Below are 20,557 nucleotides of genomic sequence, written 5' to 3'. Positions count from 1 at the left end.
TAGTGGGGAAGAGTACTATCAAGATAGACGAGGTCACCGTAGCGATACTCCAGAACGAGGTTCTCAGGAGGGAGAACCCAGCTTCGAGCTCAGGTGACGGTAGCTCAGTTTTGGTGGCTTCTGGAGGAGCAGGAGGCGGTAGACAGAGCGACAGAAGATCTCAACAAGGACGGTCCAAGTCCAGAAGGGACTTGAGCAAAACCACGTGTTACCAGTGTGAGGAGTTGGGGCATCTAGCCAGAGATTGCCCTCAATTCAAAAATCGGACGGTGGCTGCTGTAGCGACGACCGACAGCGATTCAGATGGAGATGTCCTGGAGATATCTGACGATGTATCTACTTCTTCCCAGCAGTGAATATTAGATTCTGCATGCCCCTATCATGTAGGTTGCAGAGAGGAGCAGTTTGACTCCCTGGAGAACAGTGAGGGCACTGTATATCTGCCGGATGGATCGAGCTGTGCGATTAGAGGCATTGGGACGGTCAGTTGGAGGATACATGACGGTGCAGTGAGGAGATTGGGGGAGGTCCGATACATACCTGATTTCAGACGAAATCTTATCTCACTTAGCAGACTGGATTCGAGAGGCTACAAGATGATAGCTGGTGGAGGAATCCTGAGGGTGCTATGCAGCGATAGGATTGTGCTGGAGGGAAAAAAAGAGAGGAGAGGACATTATTACCTGGCGGGGAGCCCAGTGCGAGGTGGAGCTTCGGGAGCCAGACGGAGCTCAGAGCGAGATGGAGCTCCAGGAGGTGGATCGGGCACGAGACAAGAGACTCGGGAGGACGAGAGGCGACGTCGCAAGGTGAGATTCCTATTACCGCAGGATGATGCCTCAAGCAGGTCTCAGGTCAGGAGGAGCACAGCATATGACGGAGATGGGATCGAGCAGCCTGGCTCGACTCCCATATTTGCCCATTCATGATCAGCAGGCGATTGCCCCAGGATATGGGGGCGAGGAGATCCAGAAGCTCTCAGAATTTGGAGGAGGTTGAATATAGAGTCGAGATGGAGATTGTTAGAATTTGACACCTCGAGATTCAGCCCATATTGAGCCCACAGCAAGGTTTGCAGCGAAAAATGGAGTCCAACAAGACCAAGATCACCCGAAACGGACCTCGGATGGAGGAGATACGAGCTTTTGAAGTCGATACGAGACCCGAGGCGGCGGAGAACCGCCGGCGGCCGGCGGCGGGCAGCAACGGTGCGGCCACAGGCGGCGGCACGTGGGACGCACGACCTAGGCCCGCCGCCCAGCCCGCGCACCAGTGCGGGCCGGCCCAGGCCCAGGCGCCCTGCCTGGGCCCTTTACCCCGGTCCATCATGGACCGCCCCACGCACGGGCACGAGCCGGCCCAGGCCCAGGCACCTTGCCTGGGCCCTTTACCCCGGTCCACCATGGACCGGATGGTCCACGGCTGGACCTATGGACTGCGTGGGCGTTTTCTACACGTTTCTCGCGATGCACGATACTATTTCGTGGACCGGAGCACGATCGGAGGGCCCAGAGAGCTTCCGATCTTAATTCGACGGTATGGGACGTGATTTGGGTTGATTAAGGACTCCTAAACCTAATCTAAGTCATGTTTAACCCTTTTAAAAGGGCCTGTGACGCAAAGGAAAGGGGTGTGGTTTAGTTTTTGCTGAGGGCACCATGCAGAACCCGAGAAGAGAAGAAAAAGAAAAGCATGAGGCCGCTGAGAGAGAAGGAGCAGAGCTCTTGGACAGCGGACGCCAGGTACTTCAGGAGTTCAGGAGGTCTTCCAAGAGAGAGAGAGAGCTTTTGAGAGGAAAACTTCTACAGAGAGAGAATTAGGTGTACAAAGATTGAGGATGAGGTCTCCTCTTGTAAAATTTTTTTTTCATAGTGAAGTTTGCATGCCCCATGGAGACGAGTCCTTTTGTGGCTGATCTACGTATTTTGATTATTTTTTATTTTATTTTTTTTTTCTTCCTACTGTATCATATGGTACTGAAAAGATCTTAGAAGATGGTGTCCTGATCAGACATCCATCCAACATATTTCTTGATTTGGCTATATCCAACTTTATAATTCCAGTCTAGTTTTCCTAGTTATATCGTCCTACTTTTACTGAACACCGGCTTTTATCCCGTGATGGTGATCAAATACAATTCTTCCGAGTCCCACCATGTCCTATGCAAGGCTAACACCCTTCTCTGGGGCTGTCAAACAAGCGAGCTCTTCATGAGCAGCTTGTGTTTTACTCAAAAGTTTAGTTGTTTAATTAGTAACTACGTGGGGTTGGATCTAGAGCTAAATTTAGCTCATTAAAGCTTGAGTCCAATAAATTCAAGATAAAAAAAATAAAAATATATAATAATATATATTATAATTTTTTATTTTTTATAGATATAAAGTTTTTTTATTTTATAATTATTGTTGGTGCAAAAATTCGCTTACACCGGAGAAGCTAGAGTCGAGGGAGTCGCGGTCGCCGTCGGGACCTACAAAAGAAGTCTAAATAGGAGGTGGGATTGCTCCGGCAAGACCCTCCGATGCTCAAGTCAGTTCTCTGCCTCAACAAGAATGGAGTGCTCGAACGAAAATTTTAGCAGAATTTTGGGATAGAAAATAGAGCTTATAGAATAACGTATCTGGGATCCCCTTTTATAGGCGAAAAGGGGGCAGTAGACTGATAGTGACATCTGTAACCGTCTGGCAATGGACTGCCCGGAGTCAGGCGGAGTTTGTTGCAAAGAGTAGTGGAGTGGGATCGTGGCCACCGTCGAAACGTGACACGTGGAGTCTGTTGCGGGTAGTGGAACGGCACCCGTTGTCGCGACTTGCCAGGAGGTGGGAGAAATCGTGCGGTATCCGTCGCAGGGAGTGGAGCAGAATCGTAGTCATTATAGCGATCTGCCAGGGAGTGATGGAGCCGCACGAAATCTGTCGCAGGAGGTGGAGCAGTATCGTGGCCGTTGCTGCGGCCCATCAGTGGGCCCAAGCCTGTCGGCCGAAGTCCGACTGGAATGTCTGGCGGAGAGAGGTGGCTGGCCACCCGTCTGAGAGGAGCTCGGAGTCCGGCTCCCGTAGGAGTCCGGATGAAGTCTTCTTTCAATCGGAATTGGGGACGAAGCTCGGCTCCCGTGGGAATCCAGGCGGAGTCCACCTGCAATTGGCGTCGGGGGCGAAGTCCGGCTTCCGCGGGAGTCCGGATGAAGTCTTCCTGTGGCCGGAGTCAGAGACGAGGTCCGGCTCCCGTAGGAGTCCGGGCGAAGTCTTCCTATAGCTGGAGTTGGAGACGAGATCCGGCTCCCGTAGGAGTTCGGTCGAAGTCTACCTGCAATTAAAGTCAGAGGCAAAGTCCAGCTCTCTTAGGAGTCCGGACGAAGCTTACTAGCAGTCGAGGTTGAGGACGAAGCCCGGTTCCCGTGGGAGTCCAGGCGAAGCCTTCCAGCCGTTGAGGTTGGGGATGAGATCTGGCTCCCGTAGGAGTCCGGGCGAAGCCTTCCAGCCGTTGAGATTGGGGACGAAGTCCGGCTCCCGTAGGAGTCCGGACGGAGTCTGCCTGTAGCTGGAGTTGGAGACGAGATTCGGCTCCCGTAGGAGTCCGGACAGAGTCTACCTGTGGTCGAGGTCGAGGACGAAGCCCGGCTCCCATGGGAGTCCGGGCGAAGCCTTCCCGCCGTTGAGGTTGGGGATGAAATCCGGCTCCCGTAGGAGTCCGAACGGAGTTTTCCTGTAGCTAGAGTTGGAGACGAGATTCGGCTCCCGTAGGAGTCTGGTCGAAGTCCACCTGCAATCGAAGTTGGGAACGAGGTCCGGCTCCCATAGGAGTCCGGACAGAGTCTACCTGTGGTCGAGGTCGAGGACGAAGCCCGGCTCCTGTGGGAGTTCGGGCGAAGCCTTCCAGCCGTTGAGGTTGGGGATGAAGTCCGGCTCCCGTAGGAGTCCGGACGGAGTCTGCCAGTAGCTGGAGTTGGAGACGAGATTCGGCTCCCGTAGGAGTCCGATCGAAGTCCACCTGCAATCGAAGTTGGGGACGAGGTCCGGCTCCCGTAGGAGTCCGGACAGAGTCTACCTGTGGTCGAGGTCGAGGACGAAGCTCGGCTCCCGTGGGAGTCTGGGCGAAGCCTTCCAGCCGTTGAGGTTGGGGACGAAGTCCGGCTCCCGTAGGAGTCCGAACGGAGTCTGCCTGTAGCTGGAGTTGGAGACGAGATTCGGCTCCCGTAGGAGTCCGGTCGAAGTCCACCTGCAATCGAAGTTGGGGATGAGGTCCGGCTCCCGTAGGAGTCTGGACAGAGTCTACCTGTGGTTGAGGTCGAGGATGAAGCCCGGCTCCCGTGGGAGTCCGGGCGAAGCATTCCAGCCGTTGAGGTTGGGGACGAAGTCCGGCTCCCGTAGGAGTCCGGACGGAGTCTGCCTGTAGCTGGAGTTGGAGACGAGATTCGGCTCCCGTAGGAGTCCGGTCGAAGTCCACCTACAATCGAAGTTGGGGACGAGGTCCGGCTCCCGTAGGAGTCCGGACAGAGTCTACCTGTGGTCGAGGTCGAGGACGAAGCCCGGCTCCCGTGGGAGTCCGGGCGAAGCCTTCCAGCCGTTGAGGTTGGGGACGAAGTCCGGCTCCCGTAGGAGTCCGGACGGAGTCTGCCTGTAGCTGGAGTTGGAGACGAGATTCGGCTCCCGTAGGAGTCCGGTCGAAGTCCACCTGCAATCGAAGTTGGGGACGAGGTCCGGCTCCCGTAGGAGTCCGGACATAGTCTACCTGTGGTCGAGGTCGAGGACGAAGCCCGGCTCCCGTGGGAGTCCGGGCGAAGCCTTCCAGCCGTTGAGGTTGGGGACGAAGTCCGGCTTCCGTAGGAGTCCGGATGGAGTCTGCCTGTAGCTGGAGTTGGAGACGAGATTCGGCTTCCGTAGGAGTCCGGTCGAAGTCCACCTGCAATCGAAGTTGGGGACGAGGTCCGGCTCCCGTAGGAGTCCGGACAGAGTCTACCTGTGGTCGAGGTCGAGGACGAAGCCCGGCTCCCGTGGGAGTCCGGGCGAAGCCTTCCAGCCGTTGAGGTTGGGGATGAAGTCCGGCTCCCATAGGAGTCCGGACGGAGTCTGCCTGTAGCTGGAGTTGGAGACGAGATTCGGCTCCCGTAGGAGTACGGTCGAAGTCCACCTGCAATCGAAGTTGGGGACGAGGTCCGGCTCCCGTAGGAGTCCGAACAGAGTCTACCTGTGGTCGAGGTCGAGGACGAAGCCCGGCTCCCGTGGGAGTCCGGGTGAAGCCTTCCAGCCGTTGAGGTTGGGGACGAAGTCCAGCTCCCGTAGGAGTCCGGACGGAGTCTGCCTGTAGCTGGAGTTGGAGACGAGATTCGGCTCCCGTAGGAGTCCGATAGTTGTAGAAATCTGTCGTTGGTGAAGTTCGGCTATTGGTGAGATCCGAGGCAGTTCGGGTTGGAGTTGAACCTGACTGGAAGAAGTCTGGAAGGGATTTGGGGAGCAGCCGACGGTCGTAGGAGGTCGGCTGGCGGCAGAGCTTAGTGAGCACTTGGGGCGGCTTGATAGACGACTGGGGGAACTTATGTTGAAGGAGTTTGGGGTGGTGCAGTGGGAGTTCGTCCGTCGGAGGAGTTCAGTCAACACCGTGGAAATCCGGCTGTTGGAGAAGTTCGGAGAGGTACCATCTGCAGTCGAAAGCCGGATGAGTCTTGGGAGGATCAATCCTGCTGTGAACTTCGACTGAAGGTATTTTATACCCAACAATTATCACTATAACCAATACATTTTAAATAACTATTAAATTATGATAAACTTAAATTATATTTATTTCTTGAGAGATTTCAATCTTTGTGAATTTTTTAAATAAGCGGATCATCAATAGCTAGCTTGGCTCGTTAGCACCATTGCCTTTCTTTTGTCTTTCACATGTGTACTTTATTGCATTAATACTAAATATCTATTAGTTTTAGAAAAAATTATAAAGGTATCCTTATAAATTTGAGCTTTTTATATTTTGACCTTAAAAATTTTAAAAATATTAATTAGACACTAGAAAATCACACTCATTACAATATGGTCTCATCATCTATCTCTATTACGAAATATTATCACATGAGTATTATTTGATAACTAAACTTTGACAAAATTTTAGAATTGCCTTTTTCACTAATTTAGCAAGAGACTTTTATTTTGATATGAGTTGAAAGAGAGGAGAAGGAGAGTCACATGGACGAACTGTTTTGAGATCTATGCAAGGAGATAGATGATAAAGGATGGATTTTTTTTGAGATTTATGGAAGTGGATGAATGAAAGAAGATGAAGTGCTTTGATATTTGATTGCTTTGAGATCAATGCAGACAGATGGATAATAAAAAATGGATTGCTTTGAGATCTATGTATGTGAGTAATAGAGGTATAGCACTTGAAGATTAGTATAGATGGATGGATGGCAGAGGATGGAGTACTTTGAAATATATATTAATGGATGAATAATAAAAGATAGAGTAATTTGAGATCTATGCAAGCAGATAGATGATAGAGAATAAAATATTTTGAGATTTGTATAGATTTATAATAGAAGATAGAGTGCTTTGAGATCTACGTAGATAAATGAATAATAAAGGATGGAATTTTTTAAGATCTATTTAGATGGATGAATGAAAGAGGAAGGAGCACTTTGAGATCTTTGCAGATGGTTGGATGATAGAGGACAAAGTGCTTTGAGATATATGCAGGTGAATGATGACAAATGGACTGTTTTGAGATTTGTGCTGATAGATAAATGACCAAAAAGAGGATTGTGTACTCTGAGATTTGTGCACGTAGACGAATAATGGAGGATGGAGTGCTTTGAGATTTAGGTAGATGGATGGATGACAAAAGGATGAAATTCTTTGATATGTATGCATGAGAATGGATAACAGAGGATGAAGTACTTTGACATCTATGCAAGTGGATAGATGACCAAATATGGAATTCTTTGAAATCTATGCAGGTAGATGAATGAGAGGGATGGAATGCTTTGAGAATTTGTGCATATGGATGAATGATAAAGGATGAAGTATTTTAAAATCTATTCACACGCATCAATGATGAAGGATAAAATGCTTTAAGATCTATGCAGACATATAAATGATAGAGAATGAAGTATTTTGACTTTTGTACTAGTGCATGGATGACAAACGAAGTGCTTTAAGATTTGTGCCCATGGGTGAATGACAAATGATATAGTACTTTGAGATTTATGCAAGCAGATAGATGATAGAGTATGAAGCGCTTTAGAATTTGTACAGATAGATCAATAATAGAGGATATTGTACTTTAAGATCTATACAGGTAGATAAATCATAGAGGACGGAACGCTTTGAGATCATATAAAAAAATATGATTCAGCCTCTTTGAATCAATGATATTTTAGTTTTTTTTCTCACTCCATTAATAGTATCAAGATTAAGATAGATGGCTGGGTTATATTGTCATGAAGGTAAAGTTTTGATAGTTAATTAAAACTTTTAAATTTTTGAGATCTAAATGCAATGGGCCAAACTTTGGAAAGGTGGCCCCATTATTTTTTTTGATTTTTTATCAATCTTTTCTCTTGCCACTTGCTTTAAATAAGTAATTCATGAGTTGCTCAAGCTTTTCCACCTCTGCTGTTGTTGGAAGAATTTTGGAATGGGTCGATAATATAAAAAGATTGAAAGATATCCAGCCCATTAAGCATGTACTAGTGCATCTCAAACGTACAAGCAATCGACCATAACTCATTCGTCCAAGCTCGATAATTTCAACTAAAGACTGTTTGATCCTTGGTCGATTAGCACTTGGTCCGACCCCTGGTCAGCTAGCTCTTGGTCTGATCCTTAGTCGTCCAGCTCTTAGTTCCAACAGCTACTTAGCCAGCACTTGGGACCAATTCCTAATCAAACAGCTTCCTCTCCCCCCAACTGTTAGTCATCTATAAATTTTGACAACCTCTAGTCAGATAAAGTGCAGTACGATCTCGAGTCGGCTGGTATTTAGTGCCAACTCTTAGTCGGGGTGTGCCTCTCTTTTACTCTCGCTTAATTTGTCAGCAATATGGAATCTCGATCATCGTCTTGCATCCAATCCCTAGTCGATAAATGTGCAATGCCGACCCTTGGTCGGTCAGTATCTTTGATCGATCCCTCATCGAGCAGCTCTTAGTGCCAACCTTTGACCATCCATGATTTAGTATTGACTCATCATCGGCCAACATACAGTTTTGACTCATCATCAGCCAACATCGAGCTCTAATCGACCTGAACCGACCAAATCAAAATTCAAAATGCTGACGCCGATCAGATAACAACTGTCAGAGAGTAGGTAAGGCAACCATGATCTCCATAATGTAAAAATCTCTTAAACATTTAACATATTACGCAAAATCTGTCTCAAGTCTCGCATAATCATGCCAGCCCACCTGCCAACCATAGCTTCGACCTCCGTCTATGAAATGAGATAAAAAGAGGGACCCCAAATACGTAATTTTTTCTAAGCCCTACGCTCCTCTATCTGTTGGTTCTACTAGCTAACTTGAGCATTGGAGGGTCTCCGTCGGAATATTTTTCGATCCAAACTTTTTGTAAGTACACCCTCCGGAGTCCCTGTTCACACCTGCAACTCCAACGAGTCTGGCGTCAATGAATTTTAGCACCAACAGATTAGTGATAGAGGAAGGGTTCATCCTAAATTGGAGGAGTACAAGTCTAAGGCAATATCACCATGCCATCAAAGAGAGCAGCAACTCCTCGCCAAGTATGATCCCTTAATATCGGTGCAGTAGCCTCGCAGCAAGAGGAGAATCATGCCAACCAATTGGCCCTGCCACCTCCGTCGGGAGTCTCGGCTTCCCTGCCTACAACAATCACAGTGGAGCACTTCAGCCTATTTTTTCAGCAAGTTCAAAATCTAATGGTGATAGTCCAACCAATCCAAGCTGCTCTTGCACCACCTCCTGTGGGGTAGGCACCGCCGCCTGTGATGCAGACGGTTCTTCCGCCACCTTCTGTGGCACGACCTGTACCGAATCCACCTCCAGCAGTCTTTCAGCCTACGACACCACTACCTCATACCAAAACAGTTCCAGCACCTTCACTTGAGCAGTTTTGAGTCTCGAAAAGACATGCTGCTCACCAACACCACCCTAAAAGCCCAGATCCAAGAAGGCGATGCTCCCTTAGCCCCCAATCGGGGTATGATTCAAACCCAAACCATCAGTCTCCTCATCAATCAGTAACTCGCGCCGCTCGGGATCCTAAAGTCGAGCGAAGGCTCCAAGAGTTGGACCAGCGAATTGAAGCAATCCGCAACCACACCTCTGCATCACTTGATGAGTTTAACAGTGCTCCATCTTTCAACTTCGAAATAATGCAAGAACCACTCCCACGGCATTTTCAGATCCCTCAGTTGGAGATGTATGATGGGACCATCGATCCTACATCCGGAGAGCTTCAGGGTAAAAATACTCCTTCAGGGGGCCTCAGATACCATCCTTTGTTGGGTCTTCCCATCGACTCTCAAGGGAGCCGCTCGATATTGGTGTTCTGGTTTGAAGTCGGGATTGATTCACTCTTTTGAGCAGCTAAGCCGATCCTTTTCTAGTCATTTTATTAGTAGCGATCAATAGTAGAAACGGTCTAACTTCATCCACACATCAAGCAAAAGGAAGGAGAAACAATACATTCTTTATTAACTATTTCAACTTGGCTACATTGGAAATGCGTGACCTTGATCAGTCGGTCGCAATGTCAGTCCTAATGAATAGGCTGCAAAAGAACGACCTCAAGAAGTCTCTGGTAAAAATCTATCTTCACAACTATGCTGGCATGCTGAGCCAGATAGAGAAGCATACGCGAACGGAGGATATGTTCGTATCAGAAGTTAACAACTCTTCCACGGTAGAGAGAAAGTCATAGCAAATCGAGAAGAATAAATCGCCAAGATGGGAGGAAATGCCCAGGCAGCATTCAAGGTCTCCATCCATCGGTAAAACATGGAATACCTTCGATCGGCAATGCGTGGAATACCTTCGATCGGCAATGTGTGGAATGCCTTCGATCGGTAATACGTGGAATGTTTTCAATCGGTAAAATGAGGAATGCCTTCAATCGACTAAATATAGAATGCCTTCGATCGGCCAAACATGGAATGCCTTTGATCGGCCAAACAACTGAAATACTTTCGACCGAGGAGTCATCTTTTTGACATCAATACCGTAGGGTTTCAAAACGAGCTCATAATTATATCATCATCATCTTTGTCTGAAAAACTATGCGTAGACATCTGTTTGAAAAATCTCTTCATATCCCTCGCCATTTAAATACCAAGTGAGTACTCCCATAGCCCGACCAGAGCTCGGACTAGGAAGTAAGGGGTATGTGTTGGAAAAATTTTGGAATGGGCGGATAATATGAAGAGATTGAAAGATATCTAGTTCATTAAGTCTGTGCCAGTACATCTCAACTGTACAAACAATCGACTATAATTCGCTCGTCCAAGCCCGATAATTTCAACTAAAGATTATCGGTCGGTTAGCGCTTGGTCCGACCCCTGATCAGCCAATGCTTGGTCCGACCTCTGGTCGTCCAACTCTTAGTTCCAACAGCTACTCGGCCAGCACCTATGATCGATTCCTGGTCAAACAGCTTTCTTTCCCCCAATTGTTAGTCGTCTGTAAATTTTGACAACTTCTAGTCGGATAAAGTGCAGTACGATCTCGAGTCGGCTAGTATCTAGTGTCAAGCCTTAGTCGGGGCATGCCTCTCTTTTACTCTCGCTTGATTTATCAGCAGTATAGAATCTCGACCATCATCTTGCATCCGATCTCTAGTCGATGAATATGCAATGCCGACCTTTGGTCGGCCAGAATCTTTGCCCGATCCCTCATCGAACAGCTCTCAACACCAATCTTTGGTCGTCCATAATTTAGTGTTAACTCTCAGTCGGCCAACATACAGTTCTGACTCATTATCGACCGACACTGAGCTTTGATCGGTCTGAACCGATCAAATCAAAATTTGAAAAGCTAGCACCAATCAGATAACAACTGTCAGAGAGTAGATAGGACAATCATGATCTCCACGATATGAAAATCTTTGGAACAGTTGGCGCATTACGCAAAATCTGTCTCAAGTCTCGCATAATCGTGCCAATATACCTGTCAATCATGACTTCGACCTCCATCTATAAAAAAATAAAAAGGGAGACCCTAGGTATGTTATTTTTTTTAAATCTCATGCTTCTATTTGTTGGTTCTACTAGTTGATTTGAGTGTTAAAAGATTTTTATCAGAATATTTTTCGATCCAAATTTTTTACAAATATACCATTCGAAGGTTCGATTTACACATGCAACTCCAGCAAATTTGGTACCAATGAATTTTAGCACCAACAGCTGTAATTTTTTTATTAATACTTTCTGTTTAAATCTTATCTACGAGAGTTCTAATCTCTAAGACAAGGATCATATATTATACTGTCAACTTATGGATGTCTCGTACCAATAATCCAGCAATAGAAAGCGACGTAAGGCGTCTTTACTCTTTTCACGAGCTTAAATTTATTAAAAAAATAAAAGGGAAAAAGAAAAGAAAACACTACAAATGGTTACCCATCGGTGAAAAAGGAAAAAAAATAACTTAGAAAACAGTTTACAACGACGCGTTGCAGCTTGGGATTTCCCATTGCAGGAGAATTCAAACCTTCGTACCATTACGTTTGAAAAAATCTCGGTGGAAGGGCACCAAACAATTCACCGCAATTTCAATATCGCCAAGCAACCCCGAAAGTCTTCGCCGTAGATCCATTCCAGCGGGGAGGCCTGAACCGGTCACATGGAAAACTATGCTGTGCCCAATGGTGAGATCATGAGGACTCGGCGAACGACCAACATATATACTAGTTAAATTTGACCACTTCATTCTTTTTTTGACTTTTGAGTTACGCCATTGATCATTGGTCTCGGATATCAAATAAACACATCACTGTCCATCTATTTTCACGATCACTATTCCATGGTGCATTTCATCAGAAGATGGGACAGCTATTGATAAACTTCAAACTTCCGGAATACGTTTCTATCTTTTTCGTCACCACCGCTCAAAGTCATAGACCCAAATAATTGAGCACTAGTCGGATTCGAGGCGTGGAACTGAGTCATCGCTTGCGGCCAATCTTTTCACACCCACGTTGTCCGTGATCCACCCCAGATCGGTAATTATAGTTGCCAAAATTGTCTACCCAAATCCAAAGTCTTCCACAGGCACCATAGTTGTAACTCTGGTCACATCATCCCATCGCCACTGGCTCCCCGATCTCCCATTCTTAATCTTGTTCCCTTCTGATTCTCTCTCTTGTAGTCTTCCTTCTCCCTATCTTCGCGTTTCTTTCGACGACCGTACCAACGGTCGGCCACCACTTGGTGGATGGATTCCTCTTTTCCTGAAAACATCCCACCACCCTCCTCGATCTCCCGTTCTCTTCTGCAATGACTCATCGTCACCGCCCTCCCTCCCTCCTCCTCATCCTCTCGCCTTTCCTTCTACTCTCCTCCTTAGCGTCCTTCAAAAGTGATTTAACCGCCGCGGCCGAATGCCTCCCGGAACAGAGATCCGTTCTCCTTCGGCTGAAGAAAGGCTTCTCCACCAGCAAGTCCACCACCAACCTCGGATCTTGGAAGTCGGGCACCGACTGCTGCGACCACTGGGAGGGCGTTACCTGCGACCCGGCTTCTACGGGTCGGGTCACCGCTCTCAACCTTAGCAACCGCTTCATATCCGGTACGATCGATACCATCCTCTTTAACCTCACGTCCCTGAGTTCTCTTAACCTTGCGTACAATCTGTTCAACCAAAGTCTCCCGTCGTTGAGGTTCGAGAAGCTCGCTAATCTCACTCGTCTCAACCTCTCCAACGCCGGCTTCTATGGCCAGATACCGTCGGGCATCTCTCGCCTAACGAAGCTGGTCTCTCTCGACCTCTCTACATTGTTTCTCAACGAGAAACCTTCCACCTCACTCAAGCTTCGTGATCCTGATCTCAGGACCTTAATTGCAAACCTTAGGAATTTGAGGGAACTCTACCTCGATGGCATCAACATCTCTTCTGATGGTTCCGGGTGGTGCAGAGCAGTGTCCGACTCGACCCCTGGCCTTCAAGCGCTGAGCTTGGTATCCTGTTCGCTCTATGGTCCAATTGATTCATCGCTCTCCAAGCTTCGGTCATTGTCGAAACTTCGCCTTGATCAGAATAAATTTAATTCCAGTGTGCCGGAGTCCTTTGGTAATTTTTCTTCTTTAGCCGAGCTTCGTCTCAGTTCTTGTGGGCTAACAGGCTTTTTTCCGGCAAGGATATTTCAGCTTAGGAATTTGACATTACTTGATGTCTCGGACAATACGGATCTTTCCGGGAATTTGCCTGAGTTCCCCGAAAATAGCACCTTGGAAACTTTGGTTCTGTCGAACACGAACTTTTCTGGGACTTTACCTGGCTCTATTGGAAATGTCCGGTCTTTGGCAAACTTGCAGCTTTCAGGTTGTAGATTTTCTGGGACTTTACCTCGATCTATTGGAAATCTCAAGTCTTTGGCAAACTTGCAGCTTTCGCGTTGTAGACTTTCGGGGGTCATACCCTCTTCTTTTAGCAACCTCACCCAGCTGGTCCATTTGGACCTCTCATTCAATAATCTCAGTGGTGAGCTACCTTCAATGGTTCGATGGCGAAGCATTTCGGACGTAGTACTTTCGGATAATATGCTGACTGGATCGATAGCTTCCTCTCTTGGCAACCGAATGCTTCCCAATCTTACAATAATTGATCTAGCAAATAACTCACACTCTGGTACGATTCCTGTGTCGATGTTTTCTCTACCATCCTTACAGATTTTGCGACTTAGCCAGAACCAGTTCTCGGGTCTTCTCGAAGAGTTTTCAAATCCTTCTTCCACGCTGTCATCTGTTGATTTGAGCAACAACAAGCTGCAGGGACCAATTCCAAAGTCAGTCTTTCGGCTCTCAAGGCTAAAAATTCTCTCTCTTGCATCAAACAACTTCAGTGGTACAGTGGGGCTAGCCTCGATCGGGAACTTGAGGAATCTCTCGTATCTGGATCTCTCAAATAATATGCTGTCAGTAATAGATGGAGATGATAATTCTTCGTGGGTTTCTTTCCCCAATATCAGCACATTGAGACTGGTATCTTGCAATCTGAACAGGCTTCCTGGTTTTTTGAGATATCAGAATGGAGTCAGTACCCTGGACCTCTCGATGAACAGAATTGGTGGCAGTATACCCAGGTGGATATGGATTATTGGGAACTACACTTTCAATTACTTGAATCTTTCTTTTAACATGTTTACCAGCGTGGAAGGACCTCCACCCGATCTTTCCAATATCAGTTCAATGATCCTTGATCTTCAAGCCAACATGCTTCAAGGACCCCTTCCTCTCCCTCCACCGAACACCATTGTTTTGGATTACTCGAACAACTCCTTCACGTCTTCTATTCCATCCAATTTCAGTGCATATATTAGCTTCACCATCTTCCTTTCACTATCTAATAACAGACTCACAGGAGAAATCCCTCCTTCCATTTGTAATGCAAGCTATCTTCAAGTCCTTGATCTTTCAAACAACAATTTGAGTGGTTCGATCTCATCATGCCTTACAGAAGGTAGCAATCATTTGGGCATACTGAATTTGAGAGGGAACCAGTTTGATGGAACCTTGCCTCAGAATTTTAACGGAAATTGTGCTCTGCGGACAATAAATCTCAATGGTAACCAGTTGAACGGGCATTTACCCAGATCCTTGGCCAACTGCAGCATGCTGGAGGTTTTGGACCTTGGAAACAACCACTTTGTCGGCCCCTTTCCATACTGGCTGGGGAAAATTTCTACGCTGCGCGTCCTTGTTCTGAGATCCAATGAATTCGGTGGCCATGTTGGGCCTCCTCCAGGAAACGATGGAAGTAATTACACATTTGAGATGCTGCAAATATTTGATCTGTCTTCCAACAACTTCACCGGCAGCTTACCCTCGGAATGCTTTAAGAGTCTAAAAGCCATGAAGGCTAATTCAGATTTTAATCGCTCTACTGTGGATTATAGGTACCTGGAGTGGAGCAAATCATCCTACTATCAGAACAGTGTCACAGTCATATTCAAAGGGCTGGAGATGACGCTAGTGAAGATCCTGACGATCTTCACATCCATTGATTTCTCAAGTAATCACTTCGAAGGCAGCATCCCGGGGGAGATTGGGGAACTCCATTCACTGGTGGTGTTAAACATGTCGCACAATGCTCTTATAGGTGGAATCCCTCCTCAGCTTGGGAACGTGCTCCAGCTCGAGTCTTTGGATCTCTCTTCAAACGACCTCTCAGGCGAAATTCCCCAGCAACTGACTTCTCTCACTTTCCTTTCTTCTTTGAACCTCTCATACAACAATTTATCGGGAAAAATACCACAGGGTAGTCAGTTCTCTACATTTACGAACACTTCGTTTATAGGGAATGAAGGATTATGTGGGTTTCCATTATCAAAACAATGTAATTCAACACCTGTGGACCCTTCTGCAGAGTCCTCCAAGTTAGATCTAAACTGGCAATTCATATTCACAGGATTGGGATTTGGAGGGGGATTGGCAATGGTAGTGGGGCCTCTTATGGTGTGGACCAAGGGGAGGAGGTGGTACAACAAGCTTGTTGATAAACTGCTTTGGGCCATTATACCGAAATGTCATTGTGACACCCTTGGTGATTGTAAGGTGGGGGATGAGGACATGGTCGATGACTCCATGGAGATGGAAGAGGAGGGCAGAAGGTTCTGCGTCTTCTGTACTAAATTACATTTTGTTGGCGGTCGAGTCATAATCCGTCATGTGGAATGCTCTTGTCTTCGAATAGAAGAATAGAGTTTTTTTTTTTTTTTTTTCTTTGTTTTGTATATAACAGCAGTCATATATAAAATAGCTGTAATCTGCGTATTTAAAAGGATGGAGGATGGATTCGTTTGAAGAATCCTAGTTTTCTTTTCACCCCCTTTTGCGCTTTTTCTTTGTACCAGCTAAGCTCTTCAGACCTGAATTTTGTTGACTTATGAGCAGCTCGCCGACTTGTGACCAATGGTTCTCTTTATTGACTAAAACCAGAAGAGGTCGCGTGGGAAGTGTTTCTTAAAACTCTGGGAAGCTTCCAAGTTCCAACCCTTCCGTTTATCTCCTGCCTTTCCTCATCATATTTTTTGACCAACGGCATGTCCTTAGAACCCACGAAGTTCTCTCTTTTAAGTTACCGACGATTGTCAAACCGCGGCCAAACGGCAAGGCTGGCCGTATCAGGCCGGGTTTCTCTTTACTCTTTGGTCGTTGGAAAGCAGAACCAAAGGATTGGTTGAGATTCTAATGGAGTACAGGTATTTGAAATAAACAATTGTAAAACGCGATCTGTGTGCATGTAGCCGTTTCAAGTCATCCCAATACTTGGTCTTTAAGGCAGCTTAGTGGCCCTTGACCCGAACCCGAACCCGAACTTTCCATGGAGTGGTTGGGCTAGTGGGAGTTGTCACGTTTGACGGTGTCCACCGCACTCGATAGAGCTCTTGCCACGCTGGGCTGATGTCATGGCTCAAGCCTTCTACACAACGGTAGATGCACTGATTCTTTATAGAAAAAAGTGCAATAAGATAGAAGTTTGTGGGATCGGTTGAGCAACAAAGCAGGATATTTTTCAAGACCCTTATGAAAAGGGCTAGAGTGGTCCTAACCCTACAAATTGTGACATTTGTATATATATATATATATATATATATACACAACGGTAGATGCACTGATTCTTTATAGAAAAAAGTGCAATAAGATAGAAGTTTGTGGGATCGGTTGAGCAACAAAGCAGGATATTTTTCAAGACCCTTATGAAAAGGGCTAGAGTGGTCCTAACCCTACAAATTGTGACATTTGTATATATATATATATATATATATATATATATATATATATATATATATATATATATATATGTTGACAATGAAACTTTTCTGGCTACACAGGGACAGGCATGTTAGAGAATTACCTGACAAGTCTAGAAGCAAATGGTATATATGCAGGTCTGCCATCAACATTTGAGCAACCGGAAAGAGGATAATTGAAAGAAGATGATTCGAATAGTATAAATCTAGATTCCTTGACTTTCAAGAAGTTTCATTATTGCCATAAGATTCATTCAAAGATACATAGATGGAATTGGATTAAATGTAGTCAGCGCATTTGTGATATGGCTGCGCATCCTTGGACCAAGATCTAAGGATATATAGGTCTACAAATTGAATACAACCTCAATATTTTGATGCTACAAAATCTTTATTTCAAAAGAAGATATAAATAATAATAATAATAATAATAATAATAATAATAATAATAATAATAATTATTATTATTATTATTATTATTATTATTATTATTATTATTATTATTATTATTATTATTATTATTATTATTACAATTTGATCCATATCAGCGATGTTCTATTTATTCCTTATCTCACTAATAATCCTAAACCATAATTGAGCACTAAATATTTTGCGACTTCAAAAGGGAACTATTCTCCCATCCTCCTCCCCTTATCCGTGCTGCCTTCCCTCCCCTCAGTCCCTCCTCAACCAGTCTGGGTTTGGCTAGGAGTGCATTTAGCTGACACAGGTCATGAGGTCCCACTTGACAAGCGGCCTATGGGTTGGTCTTACGTTGGGCAGAGCTTGATTAACGCCTGTAGGCGACCAGATTGTGAGCATGAGTTTGTTTGGGCTTTAACAAATGGTTACAAAGTCCTATTTCGTGATTTTTAATCATCAGTGAAAATTCAAGAGATCCTTTCTTGGAACTTATGTTTCTTCCAATGCATCCAAGGAAGTAGTATGAACTTATTTTTACCAATTTTGGTATAACTTTACTCAAATTATGACCTTTAACGGTCATTTCTTGTTGAGAAACAAATTTATACATTTTTTCAATTGGGTTTTTTAATCTCAATATGTTGCTGAAGAGAGATAACATTTGAGTGCCTTAATCAAATGTGGGTGGATTGGAGCGTTAGCAGTGGCTTCCTTTCCACCAAATTTATTTAGTTGGTTTCCGCATGAAGATTTTGTTGTATTATAAAATTTAGCATATCGAACACATCAGAATTGCACGAACATAGATATCATATCCAATCTGTTGGGTATAGAATACCCACAGCCGAAACCAGCGGAATCGACGACGGAACAGAACGGCTCCGCCCGGACTCCTACGGGAGCCGGGCTCCGCCTCCAACATCGGCTGCAGAACGGCTCCGCCCGGACTCCTACGGGAGCCGGGCTCCGCCTCCAACATCGGCTGCAGAACGGCTCCGCCCGGACTCCTACAGGAGCCGGGCTCCACCACCGGCAACGACAACGGCTCAGCTCCGTCCGGACTCCTACGGGAGCCGAGCTCCGCCGCCGACTTCAGCACAGCTCCGTCCGGGCTCCTACGGGAGCCGGGCTCCGCCTTCGACATCAGCAGCAGCTCGGCTCCGCCCGGGCTCCTACGGGAGCCGGGCTCCGCCGCCGACATCAGCACGGTTCCGCCCGGGCTCCTACGGGAGCCGGGCTCCGCCTTCAGTATCAGCTGCTGGTAAGCTCCGTCCGTACTCCTACGGAAGCCGGACTTCATCTTTAACTGTGATTGCAGAGGGCTCCGCCCGAACTCCTACGGGAGCCGGGTTCCGCTTTCAGTATCCACTGCAGGTAAGCTCCGTCCGGACTCCTACGGGAGCCGGACTCCACCCACGACCCCAACCGAAAGGAGGACCCCTCCCGGACTTCTACAGAGGCCGGACTCCGACCACTGCCGAGCTTCGACCAACAGATCCGCGCCCCCTGGCAGATCACAATAACAACCATGATCCTGTTCCACTTCCTGTACCGGATCCCGCGCGGCTCCATCACCCCCTGCGGCGGGCCCATTACTCCCTGACAGGCTGTGTCAACGGCCACGATTCTGCTCCGCTCCCTGCGGCAGGTGCTGCACGATTCCACTACTCGCTGACAACTAGCAGCAACGGACGCCGCTCCACTACCTGCAACAGGCCATATGTGGCAGGCTATGACAATAGCCACGAGTCTACCCCACTACCCTTCGCAATAAATTCTCCTAACCATGGGCGGCCCACGACCAGACGGTTACAAACGTCGCCATCAATCCATTGCCTCCTCCGCCTATAAAAGGGGGACCCAGATACGTTATTCTCTAAGCTCATTTCTTATCTCAAAACTCTGCTAAATTCTTCGTTCGAGCACTCCATTCTTGTTGAGGCAGAGAACTGACTTGAGCGTCGGAGGATCTTGCCGGAGCAACCCCATCTCCGGTTTAGACTTCCCTTACAGGTCCCGGCGGCGACCGCGGCTTCCCCGACTCCAGCTTCTCCGACGCAAGCAGATTTTTGCACCAACAGGATTGGCGCTAGAGGAAGGGACTGTGCCTTCGCAGCACCCTTGTTCTTGAAGGAGCGCTCAACGGACCCGCTTCCGGCCGTCCTTTCCGGCGCCCAATCTTCCTTCCCCCATCTGATACCCTCTCGCGAGGTCTCTGCACAACTACCTCCGGCTATGGTCGCCGATAAAGGGTGGCCGGATGACCGGTCTCCGCCGGATTCCGTCAACGTCATCTCGGGGGAATCCCGGCGGGAGGCAGTCATCACACCAGCCGCGTCCCTCAAGCGGCAAAAAGTTGAAGAGCCCATAGCCTTCACTGAAGAAGACGCCCAGGGAGTCCAATTCCCTCATAACGACGCGGTCGTGATTTCCTTGAACATAGCAAATTACGACGTCCGTCGCATTCTCGTCGACAACGGGAGTTCGACCGACATCTTGTTCTACAACGCCTTTTCAAGAATGTCCACTCTTGGCGGTCATCTAAGGCCGATTTGCTCCCCCTTAATAGGGTTTACCGGTGACGCCGTTCCGACGGAAGGAATGATAGCTCTAACTGTGACCGCGGGTCAGCATCCAAAGCAGTCCAGAGCTCTAGTAAATTTCCTGATGGTAAAGGCGCCATCTGCCTACAATGCAATTCTTGGCCGACCCGGCCTCAATGCCCTCAGAGCTGTTGTTTCAACCTACCATTTGAAATTGAAGTTTCCCACCAGCCAGGGGATCGGAGAAGTCCGGGGAGACCAAGCACTGGCCAGGCATTGCTACAACATTGCCTTGCAAAGAAGCGATCAAGCGGACCCCTGTCCGGTCGATGGATTGGATACCCGCGATGACCTCGCTGAAGAGAGGGGCGGTCCAATTGAAGATCTAATACCAATCCCTCTGAATGATGGAAATCCGGAGCATGTGGTGTCAATTGGCTCCAACCTGGGGGAGGAGGTGCGGACGCGTCTTGTGGATTTCCTCCGAAGAAATGCGGACGTTTTCGCATGGGTCCCGACGGATATGCCGGGGATCGACACAGAAGTCATGGAACATCATCTGGCGGTCGACCCTAAACATCGGCCGACGAAAGAAAAAATCTGGAGTCATGCCCCGGAGAGGCAGAAAGCAATAGCCGAGGAAGTGGATAAGCT

The 20,557-nt window shown here is 47.2% G+C and overlaps 1 protein-coding gene across 1 annotated transcript; it reads left to right on the top strand.

Moving 5' to 3' along the window:
* The first annotated feature begins 12,183 nt into the window (after positions 1-12,183).
* On the top strand, positions 12,184-16,008 carry LOC105057125 (receptor-like protein 49). Its single transcript, XM_019854659.3, has one exon. The coding sequence runs from the start codon at positions 12,463-12,465 to the stop codon at positions 15,883-15,885; it is 3,423 nt and encodes a 1,140-aa protein (XP_019710218.1). The 5' UTR covers positions 12,184-12,462; the 3' UTR covers positions 15,886-16,008.
* The last annotated feature ends 4,549 nt before the right edge of the window (positions 16,009-20,557 follow it).

Source organism: Elaeis guineensis, chromosome 14, assembly GCF_000442705.2.
Source record: "Elaeis guineensis isolate ETL-2024a chromosome 14, EG11, whole genome shotgun sequence".
In the NCBI taxonomy this organism is placed as follows: domain Eukaryota; kingdom Viridiplantae; phylum Streptophyta; class Magnoliopsida; order Arecales; family Arecaceae; genus Elaeis; species Elaeis guineensis.
This window is presented reverse-complemented; position numbering and strand designations above follow the sequence as displayed.